Raw genomic sequence first — 12377 nt, forward strand, 5'->3', positions numbered from 1 at the left:
GCTGGGGGAGGAGCCGAGATACTCGACACACGCCTCGATGCCTCGACGCAAAACGTAACATCACTACTGCTCGCCACAAACAGAAATATGGGAATAGTGTCATGTCAAATATTGTCAAAATGAGGCCTATATTGGTTTGTACTTGGTGGTTTTAAAGTAGGATCTTCATATTAAATGTCCCCCCCCTAGTGGAAATCCAATAAAAACACCTATTAATATCTGATTTATGGGAGGTCCGCCAGCATTACAGATTGTATTTACTTACTTTTTGTCAAAAATAAAAACCTACATCATGATATATTTTTACAAATTGATATATGAAAGTAGCCATGAAGTCTTGTCTGCCAAAGGTTCCACCTTTCACGAGCATCAAACCACGCGACGAGTAGGACCTGGGACAGGAGCCCTTATCCGGTGATATTTTCCAAATAATAAATGATTAACATCTCCGTTTCCAAAACTTGAATGTTTACCATTTCTCCTAACCCCACTTTATCGACCAAGACAGAGAACAATAAATGTATCGATTAAAACTGTAAATGACATGGAAGTAGGCTAAGTTACTAATAAATCCAGACAACTCACCATAACATAATGTGGAGTTAACGTAGCCAGGTAATGCATGAAGAGGTTTAGGTTATCTGTCATCCAAGCCTTCCTTTTTAAGTGCCTACCCTTCTGTAGAACATCGCGTCTTGTTGATCTTGTATTGCCGAATGACTCCTTACTACACGTTGGCCTTACCTGTCAAAGCCACCCTTCTGTATTTGTATAATAGTTGGCCATGATCACGTGATTATTTAAACAAAACGTCATAGGCGGTCCTAAACGTAATTGAGGAACGCGATTGGCTGTTTATTATGTCAGTCAACGGGCTTAACTCTTGTTGCTAATAGCAACGTAATTGTTGTTTTGTTGACTGTGACTAATGTTTTATTTTCCTTTGACGTATGGATACTTCTTCAGTTTGGAGAAGAAAAAACAAAGCTCTGAGTTGTTTTCCTCGGTTAAAGTAAGTGATAAGAGTGGCAAAATGATTGTAGATTATCTTATTTGTTCACTTTCCCTCAAACGGTTGTTTGTTTTCGCTTATGCCACCTGCCAGCTTGCCGCTGACAGCGTTTAGTCATACTGTGAAGGTATTATTGTAGCAAAAGTCTTTAGCACCTGTAACTGCAGATGTTGTATGCATACACTAAAGTCACAAATGTGTAACAGTTAATTTGAAGTCGTAAATAATTATTTTGCATGTGTACTCTAAAGTCACAAATGTGTAACAGTACTGTAATGACCTCGCCGGTGACATAACGATGTCCAGTCATAAGTATTTGAAGGAACTTTTAATGTTACAAATACCAGGTCACTGAAACCCGTAACCAACGGCAAAAATCCACACAAACAAACACCGGTTACCCGGGCAACCCCCAACCTGGTCCCTTCAACGTGTAAGCCCCCACCCTCCTGTTCTCCCAAGGCCCCCCAGACCTGATGATTCGCCCCCCACACTGATTGACAAGAAGAACATTGCAATGCATGCGCAGAACAACTGGCATAACGGACAACGAAATACAATGCAACACATAACACACAAACTATTTAAATGTCCCAGGGTCGCTACAGTACTTTTGAAGTCGTAAATATTTTTTCTACCATTGTAAACACAAAATAGGGTCTACGAGTTCACAAGTATATGTTACAGGGGCACAAATCCTATCCTGTGCATCACAACTTCAGAGTCATGCGATTGATACTTTTGCTACAATCATTGCAGCGCAGTTGGTGGAAAACACATTCGCACACCCGTGTTTCATAATCTGAGAACATTCCCAAAATGTGTGCATTCGTAAACCCAAATGTGAACTAATGCATCAGAAGTTGCACATCTGTGAAATTTTTTTTCACAAATAAAATGACGTAGAACGCTATGTTGATTCAGCATTTTAATGAGCGAGCACAAGTCCATCGTTACAACTGCTCGAATCTGCTCCTGCAAGTCTCAGCTGTAGGTTTTTTTGCAGGTGTTTTTGCAACAAGTCTAGGTGGTACACAAGCCGTGGGCTGTGTTCGAAATCGTTGCCTATTCACCCACTCACTATTCCCTATATAGTGTTCATGATATAGTGCACTAAATAAATAAATAAAAATAAATAAATTTTTAAACGATTTATGATAACTTTATGCTCTGTAAGGTGACCTTGGGTGTCTTGAAAGGCGCCCTTTAAATTAAATGTATTATTATTATTATTAATAGGGAACGAACAAACGAGAATTCGGAATTCTGACACTACGCTGAACATTTCTAAACGTCATTTGCGTCAGTAAATGCGCCAGGTATTTGTGTGACGTAGACAGTTGCGCCCATCACGTAAACAAACCGGGGACTCACGAGAGAAAAGCTGGAGGTTGTTGTTAAATGTTACATTACCTTGATCAAGTTTTTTTAAATTAATTATGAATGTTACATTTTCTATGTTAATTCCCAAATAAATTGTTGACATTTCTAAACGAAAGCCGGAGACTCCATCATTAAATGTATTCGTTTTCGCGGTTATTCAGCTTCTTCTTCTCCTCCAGAAAAACACGACCGCATTGCATTGTGGTATACGGGAGTAACGTGTAGGGAACGTCGTATGTACACTCAAATTTTGGCTATATAGTGCATGAAATTAACCACTGAGAATTCGAACACCACTACAAAATGGCGAGCACCCTATGTAGTGCACTTTATCCGTGATAGGGAACGATTTCAAACACAGCTATGGAAAGATTATAAAATAGACAACGGATTCCAAAATGGCACCCATTCATTCCTATTTAAACTGCTCAATGGCCAGGGCAACATCAAGGAGAGATATGCTTCCGCATCTTGGGAGCCTAGCCACGCCGTAGTTCATGACGTACCGGATTCAGAAATATTCTTGTTTTTTAGCACCCCCCGTCAACAAACCAGCGCAAGGCCGGTGTAACAGTTCAAGTCGTGACCGGGTTAACTGGTGACCATTAGTGTTGATTCGTTCGTTCGCGAACCGGTTTGAATGAACGAGTCTTTAGGACGAACAAACCGAACCGGTTAGTTTCTCTCGTTCGTCTCGTTCACCATTCGATTCACCGGAAACTCGACTGAACGAACAAACGAGTTTCCGGTAGCACTGATTCCACTGAGTCTGACTGACTCAGCTGAGAACCGTGCAATGGCGTGCATTCCATGATGCGATTTACCGCTACCAGAAACCAGGCTGAACGAACAAACGATTCGCGAACGACTCCTCCCAGTTCAGTCGAGTTTCCGGTAGCACTGACTCAGCTGAGAACCATGCAATGGCGTGCATTCCATGATGCGATTCACCGCTACCGGACACTAGGCTGATTCGCGAACGACTCCTCCCAGTTCAGTCGAGTTTCCGGTGAATCGATTCACCGGAAACTAGGCTGAACTGGGAGGAGTCTAACTAGTGTTGCAATTGTTCATTGTTGCACATTAGATTGAGAAAAGATTTGTTTTTAAAGAAAGAAACTGAGCCTTATTCATGTTATTTAATCTGAGCAACAACTTGAAACTGTTTTGCAATTGTTCATTGTTGCACATTAGATAATATATATTTTTTAAAAAACAGTCTGAGCCAATGTTATTTATTTTTATTTCTACATTTCAGAATCTTTATATTTTTGAGCAGAATTCTAGCTTTGTATTGTCTAATGTTCCTATTGTAAAAAGCACAAAAGTGTGTTATGAACAACTTCAAGCACATTTATATTTAGCATTTTGATTTCTTACTGTACCGAAAATGAACCGAACCGTGACCTCAAAACCGAGGTACGTACCGAACCGAGATTTTTGTGTACCGTTACACCCCAATATTTATGTTAGAAATCCTCATAAAGTGACATTTTCATGCCATGGCACCTTTGAGATATAATTTGTACGTGACAGAAAAACAAAATGTAACCACATATGCATGATACAACGTGACAGAAATAAACGTACCTCGCTGGCTGCACACAACTGAGAGGGAATGAGTCCACTTAACAAATCTTGCAAACCAAAAGTAAAAAGGTCCACAAACGTAATACTTAGTACAAAAAAAAAAATCTTTAATTGAACAGTAAATGTCTCCGCAAAAACTTAAGGTTTAAACTTATTTTCGGAGGCTTGCACGCTTCTCCTACTTCACAACTTTCTTGTTCACCCTGGCTGTTTCCCAATGTCAAGGAAGCATGCTCAACAGCCGCCTTTTAAGGACGCTACGCCATAGAACGCCAACAAGCACTGTTCCAATGTTGAGGACACTTGAAATTCGCGCCATTTTCGCGATTTTTCAAGGATGCATCACTGGATCCTAGACGAGCCAAAACTACCCACAATCCACTGCGTTCACACGCTGCACGGGATATAAAAAATGGCAGAGGGAAAGCAGTAAGTTTTTAAGTTATATTAAAGTTATATTAAAATTTCTGAAATATTTTGTAGTATATGCCGTATTGGTTTTTACAGATTCATCATGTTAATCCAAATAACGAAGCTTAAAGACCTGTGCCACTTTTCAAACGTTTTTACAACTTAACCTTTCTGGTTTGTTTAGGATGAAATAGAGTGGGTGACACTGAAATTTGAACTATTAGTCCTTTCTCGGGTATTTGGCTCATTTTGAATCGCTCCTGCCTGCTTCACAATGGTTGTCTGTGTGCATACACAAACCTGTCAACCCAGCAACCCTAAACGTTCGTTTTCAAAAATGTGCAAGTAACATTCAAAGTTAGTGGCATTCGTGAAGTTAAAAAAAAAAATATCGGCGCAATATATGGTTTCCATCCGTGTTAGTTGCTAATTGGAACTATTTCTTCAGATACCTCACAACCGCATATAAACTTCCGCACAAGGTCCCACTCCGTGCAGCACCTACTTTCGACTTCCGTCGGCATCTGCCTGCACTTCCCACAGGCACACCACCAATTTCCCGTGATCCTGGGGACCGCTTCAGCCGGACGTCAATCCAGGATAGTAGGGTCACAAGTTGATCTGGCTGCCTTTCTTATTTTCAGGAAGAATTTATGATTCTTCTACTACGGCGGAGAATTTCTCTGTGGGACTACGGTACAACGGACTGGAATCCGACCTTATTTGTTTTATTATTTTAAAACTGCAACCATTTCACTCTCACTAACATAATTAGGCCTGTATAATTATAATTATAATTATAATTAAGTTATCCATCTCCAAGTAGTAGTTAAGCCGATGGTAAACCAAGACAGATCAAACTAAGGCCCCGTTTACACAAGGACGCTTGCGGGTGAAAACGACAAAATATTTTATCGGAAGTGCCTTTCGTTTAGACGGTGACGGCGTTTTTGGGGCATGAAAACGCATAAATCTGAAACCACCCTCCAGAGTGGAAAAGTTGAAAACGCTCCGCCGTAGCGTTTCCGTCTAAACTGCCAAGACGCAAAACACTGCTCAGATCTGCTCACGTCGCGTACGCGTTTACGTCACATACATGTGCCAGTACAAGGAAATAAACAAACATGTCAGATTATTTCCATGCGTTGGACCTTCAAGCTGCTCTGGCAGCTCTAACAAGCATACAGGAGTATTTCCACGAAATGTACAGGATATTTACAGATAGTATTACTGAACATAGAAGGATCTTTTTGGTTTTTGCGGCACGGATAAGAGAAAGAAGATTATACGCATGCGCTCAGACATGGCGGTGTTGTGTGATAGTCTATCACAGCACCACCTAGCAGCCTGGCATGCATACCCAATCGAATTCCACACACTTTTGCGTCACCGTATGCACGCAGATTTCCTCCCGAAAACGCTCGTCTAAACGCGGAATAAAAAGTGAAGACGCAACGCCACTTTTGCGTCTTCTGTGCAGACCGTCATCGTGTAAACGTAGCCTAAAATTAAACTAACGGAAAATGCAATGTATCCAACAATGGGTAATCTAACTAACTGTAAGCTCCAGCTATTTACTCCAATGCAGATGTAGTGGAGAATGACAAAACACAGTGGCCCTCATTTATCAAACGAGCATACGACAGAAAACGTGCGTAAAATGGACGTACGCTCATTTCAACGTTGAGCTTGGCATTTATCAATTTGAACGTGAGCGCAGGCTGCGATGAAATCTCACGTCAGGTCTGAGCTCGTGTACGCAAGTTTTTTTGTCGCAACATACGGGTGTTTCACTGATGAATAGTGCAGCACAAGTAGCTGCATGTTGCACATCTGTATTAATTACTAAATAAATTGGAATTAGCCCAGCCGTTCAAACAATTACAATCAAGTCAGGCCTAATTAAAAACAGTATTGCTATGAAAATAATTAGAATGTGACAGGTGAAATGTTTATTCAGCTGTCTATATAAACAGGAGCTTTGCCAAATAGGAGGTCGAGTCTCAGCGATGGCAGATCTGGCTCTGTTAGAGGACCTCAACGCACGTCTAAGACGAGAGAGAGTTTTTCAAGACCGCGCCGATTTTTTTATGGAGAGCGATGAATGGCTCTTGAGTCGTTTTCGTCTCCCAAGGCATCTCCCGATGGAGCTATGCAATGCTTTTGGAACCACAGTTAAGACGAGAAACTAGGCGATCAAACGCAATACCTGTGCCAGTGCAGGTGTGCTCTACCTTGGGGTTTTTGGCCACCGGGACCTTTCAGCGGGAGATCGGGGACAGGTCTGGTATTTCCCAGCCAAGTATTAGCCGAACCATGCCAGCAGTTTTGGCAGCTATAATGTCCCTCTCCGAACGTTATATTAAATTCCCATATAATAACGATCAGCAAACTGGAATCAAACGGGATTTTTATGCTATTGCTAGGTTTCCAAATGTGATTGGTGCGGTTGATTGGTATACCCATGTGCGTATGAAGCCACCATCTATTAATGATTACGCGTACATCAACCGCAAAAGCTACCATTCAGTTAATGTTCAGATTATTTGCGATGCCAGAATGTCAATCCTGAACATGGTAGCCCGATGGCCTGGGGGCATGCACGATTCTTTTATTTTCCAAAATAGCAACGTTGTGAATCGTTTACATCAGGGCGCACTACATGGTCAGAGTCATCTCCTCGGTGAGTTACGCTGCAGTCACACTTTTTTTTCTCTTGAAAAACGTCTAAGACATCGCACTAAAAGTTTGATGTGATTCATCTAGGTGACAAAGGCTATGCCCTGAACGACCTACCTAATAACTCCTCTGGCTCATCCGAACACGGATCAGGAGCGCAACTTCAACAGCGCTCACATGCGCACAAGGGCAACAGTGGAGCGATGTATAGGCCAATCATGAGATTATTTGTGCCATTACTTTGTAACACGGAAGCTGTAGATATATATATTTTAAATAATTGCAAAGGCCTTTTTTACCACTTCCATGACTGGTCTGGAGTGCATCGGTGTCTCCTCCGCCACTTATGCCCGAAATGGAGGGAGTCCCGATGAGACCAGCCACTCGCTCCTCAAATGCCGTCAGTTCAAGGCTAGGGTCCACCCGGCCTCCTCCCGTTTCTTGCTTGGCCCGCTTCACAGCCGCAACACGTTTTTTGGTGCTGAGCTTCATGTCGGACCATTTTTTCTTCACCTTATTCGGAATAAAATAACTTTAACGCAATGCAAACAATAGCATATATGTGAAAGGTTTTAAGCTGGATAACAGAAATTTTACATTTAATTTATTATTTAGCCTAATTAATTTAATTAACAAACCTCTTCCGTAGCCCGATGAACATTGGAAACACTATTCACTGCAGCATTTATTTCCTTCCAGGGGTTGACATTAAGGTTTCAAAAGCACTTGCCCATCGGGCAAGTACAGGTCAGGTTCAACTTGCCCGAATGTGATGTTCACTTGCCCAAATTATAATCAGAATCTTGAACAGGCCTCTTTTTGCCAGGCACGCGGCCTGGTTTTGGGGGGGCTCAGAAAAATCATCCTAGCTCAGACTGAAGCTGAATGTTAGCTTTAAAAAATAAGAAACTTCCCTTTGTTTACTTATTTATCGAGCGTTCACATCGTGCCTAGAAGTGATTTCAGTCCACGGTTGCAACCTATTAAAGCTATCGCCAAGTTATATGTAGACCTGCATGATTTCATGCAAATGTACTTAAATGTCAGAGGTAGTAGCAAAGATATGTCTTTTTTAACTTTCACGTTTCTTGTAGCTCTAACTGAATAATCACAATCGCGTTTCTAGTAGTGTTGTCAGTCACGATACTGGATTTTCTAACTTTGACACTATACCTGGAAAAATATCGATATTCTATACCATTTTCGATATCAGGGGAAACGTTTTTTTCAGGAAAGAACATACCCAAAGTAAATAGAGTATATCTCCACAACTGCAAGGGCGATAATGTCATCTTTGTGCCAAAAGAAAGATTGTTGTGCAAGTGAAATATTCAATGGGGAGGATACTTGGTTAAAGTGAATAAAGCCATGGAACACAGCATAAGTGGAAGATAACATTTCCACCTGAAATAATTATCAGTTGGTCGTTATCATTTGGGAGCGATGTCTTACTCTGAGACACAAATAAAGGTAGATATCTTACAATTTTGACACTTGACACCTCTATTTAAATTTCAGGGCAAATATATTCGAATGCACCAAGCCAAACACTCGCAAGTAAACATATGGCCATTAGATTGCGCTGAAGAATATGTTTTCTGATTGAAGGCAATTTACCTATTTCCTAAGAAACCTTCTCTTATTCATTGATTGAAAATACCATGTTTAGTTGCAAAATTTGGCCCAGACACTGGGTTATCTGTTTATGGTGGTTTTATTCGGCCAGAATCAACTTTGTGGACAAAAATCACAAAGGTAATACTTCATTTTTGGTTGTTAAAAGAAAAGGGGACGTTTCTTCTTAAGTTGTTATTTGCGAGTTTTAGTCACATAATGATATGGTTTGGACTGTTGGAATAAGTGGAGGGTCAGCTTTCATGTAGCCTAATATAGTTTGTGAGGGTCCAATTTCGTGAAAAAGATCGCTATTGCTGTGCATGTGCACAGTTATGAAACCCAAAACCGTGTTCTTGCATATGACTTTCCTTGGTAATTTGCCTCAATCCTAAGTACTTCCAAACTGCAATCCTCCATCACTACTCCATTTTCCTTCTACCTAAACCGTTCGCGGAGGCGCTGCACTTGCGATGCTAGCTTTGTAGGCTAACCTTTAGCCAACACCTTCGAATCACGGCCAGAGAACGCACTGCGAGTGACAGAAGGCGGGGCTATATTCGCACTGAAGCGAAGCGTGTCTGTTAACTCGCTTTCCGAGAGAAGAGAAGACGGCGCGCTGATCGATTGCAAATACTTATATTTTGTGTTATTTTGCGGCAAACAAGGTTGTTCTGCAGTTTCTAAAAACATTTGAATAAATAGCCTTTATATTAACATCCACCCAAAATCCACTTGCCCGTTCGGGCAACCAGAAATCAATCTCAACTTGCCCAAATATGACTTTTGGTTGCCCCGGGCAAGCGGGCAACCGTTAATGTCGAGGCCTGATTCATGTGTTATATATAGCAAATAATTTCCTGGGTAAATTGGTGTGTTTTACTTGGTAATGTCGCAGCGGCAGAACGTACATGGTACAAGTTTGTCTTGACTGCATGGATAATGGAATGTATCTATTATAAATTATATGGTAAGAACCTGGTAATACCATGGAAACAAACGGCTTTGTACCCAGTATTTAAGAAGATGTACCATATCACTAGAGGAAAACTGTTCCTGCAGAGGTTGTTACCAGGTAAGTAATTCCATAGTGGTAAATCGAATAAACCCTTTCTAAATGGGTGCAGCTACGAATAATAACTAAGAAAAGGTATTTTATTGGAAAGCACTATGCTAATTTCTAGATAGTACATCATTAAACTTGGGCTGTTAACAACATAAACCTTGGATAAGTGTTTATAAGAATTGGTTGCCTAATTTCCTAGGAAGTACACAATATCGGAGTTATTACCAACCTAAAACAGTTACAACTACACGCTACTTACTTGAGTTGATGGGTAATAGTGGAGGTTTTACTTAGTACTTCAGCTGTAATTCCTCTGTATTTACCTTCTTATTACCGGTGGTAATTACACAGTAATACACTATAATTTACCGGATAATTCCTCTGTATTTACCTTCTTATTACCAGTGGTAATTACCCAGTAATACACTATGATTTATCATGTATTTGCTGGGTAACTACCTCTGTATTTACCTTCTTATTACCAGTGGTAATTACCCAGTAATACACTATGATTTACCATGCATGTACCGGGTAAATACCTAGTAATTAGGGGACTGTAAAAGGAAGGGTTACCGATCATTTTGCATAAGGGTGAGTCAAATGACGCGATAAACGCCCCTCTTATGTGAACGCACATTGAACCTAAGGCCCTGTTTACACGAAGGGAAAACGCAGATATTTCCACACGGTTTGGCCTCTCATTTACACGAAAACGCAGTTTTTGTCACAGAAAACGATCATTTCTAAAAACTCCGGCCAAAGTGGAGATTTCTGAAAACGCCGGTTACGTGTTGTCGTGTCAACGGGTAGAAACGGGGTTTTAGGTTCTGAAACGTCACATTATGCGCCAGGAAATGCTTAACGTCATATGAGCGCCCTATGTTTACAGTTTGTTTGTTACAGGAAGACGCTTGTGTTATTCGTTGTTGTTGATTCTGAGGATTCTGATTGGCTTGCATGGCTTTATCCTTCTCCCTACACTGCCGCCCATAGGTTTGGCATAGTTATAATGTCCCAACGGCGTATTTATGCGTTTTGATGTAAACTAAAACTTTTTTGAAAACGATGTTGTGTGCACAATGTTATTTTTGAAAACGGAGGGGGGGAAATATTTGTTTCTATAAATACCCTGCTACGTATAAACGTGGCCTCAGGCGGAAAACCTGGTTCGACTAATTGAATCTAAAGTGAGCGTTGTGGTACCATTTAACTCGGATTGCGAGTTGCGTTTCTGTCGAGCCAGGTTTTCCCAAGAAAGCCTGGGAATGTTCAGCGAGGTTCGTGGTATACCCCCCAGAAGTAGATATCTCCGTTCACTCCAATACAAGTGGGGAACAGGAATGTGTCTCCGCAAAAAATGACTGGATATCAATCAAAGGCTCATAATTATCTTTATGCCATGTCCTAAAACAATTTAAGTTTTCTCTTTTCAAAACGCCACCTCGAGCGTTTTATTAGCCATTTTATGTTATTATTTTTTGCTGGAGAAGGAGGGGTGGGCTGCTGAAAGGAGTCGTAGTAAAACAAATGTTTTTTTGGCCCGGCATTCGAGAGGGGCCCTAGTGCACGGCTCCGTTAACTTCTCGTGTCCGAGGTTTTTCCTTTTACTTAACATGAATGACGTTGATGGTTTTAAGGCACTGTGGTGACTTTATCACTAAAAGTGTTTTAGTGATAAAGGGATTTTTAGACTGGTTCAGCTGCTGCTCAATGACTCTCACGTTCCTCTGCTTGCGATCATTGCGATTCACCATTTATTGATCCATTTATTCAAAAGATCCAAAGACAAAGAACGGGTGCATTACGGTATCATTTTTATAATATTGTTAATAGCCTAATAAACATTTCAGTTGCGTTAGTATTTAATTTTTCATTTGCTTGTTTAGCTGCGTGGTGTATTACAATTATTTATGTGGGTAGGCTACTCCAACCTCATCGATATGTTACTATTTATTTGTATATATATTATTGATTGCATTTTTAGTAATTAGTTGGAAGGAATCTGTTTCTTAAGCAATAACATTGAACTGTATTTTTTCCTAGGCCTACATAGATTTACTATGTTGTTGGTGTTATATGGAGCAATCTTTCATATTTTTGAATTTAACTGCCAGAAATATTATTTATGTCATTGGAATGAATGGGCACCATTTTGGAATCCGGTGTCCATTCTATAATATGTCCATGGTGGTACATGTGTGGCAAAAGTGATTTGTATCCGTGTGAGGCAGAGCGTCCGTGGGCGGGACAAAATTGCAGCAGTAACCAATGACCATCCAAGCAGACCATTAAAAATTATTGAAGGACACTTGCGGCATGTTAATGCAATAATTTGGGGGGAATTCAGTTGAACTAAGTCATTTAATTTGGCGTAATGTACGATACCCAACTCCATCGTGTAGGGTGCTGTCACACCAAAATTGTACAGGGGGCGAAAATTGTACCGCCTACGTAATCCGCGTCAAAACATTACAAACATGCCTGGCAACGGACGATCGAACGTTGCCTGGCAACGGACGATCGAACGTCACCGAAGTTGTACCCACTTACTGCGATATAACGTTCAAATCGCATTTTAGGATTAAAAAGACAACAGTTGAAGTAAGGGTGTAGATAGGCTAT

General features: G+C 40.8%; 1 protein-coding gene across 1 annotated transcript in view; it reads left to right on the plus strand.

The window, feature by feature from the left end:
- The first annotated feature begins 858 nt into the window (after positions 1–858).
- dnai3 (dynein axonemal intermediate chain 3) overlaps positions 859–12377 on the plus strand; it is a 167364-nt gene continuing 155845 nt past the window's right edge. Inside the window, exon 1 of the mRNA XM_060066855.1 lies at positions 859–1012. Coding sequence (XP_059922838.1) covers position 1012 — 1 coding nt within the window. The 5' untranslated portion in view covers positions 859–1011. The remainder of the gene's footprint in view (positions 1013–12377) is intronic.

This window comes from Gadus macrocephalus, chromosome 12 (assembly GCF_031168955.1).
Source record: "Gadus macrocephalus chromosome 12, ASM3116895v1".
In the NCBI taxonomy this organism is placed as follows: domain Eukaryota; kingdom Metazoa; phylum Chordata; class Actinopteri; order Gadiformes; family Gadidae; genus Gadus; species Gadus macrocephalus.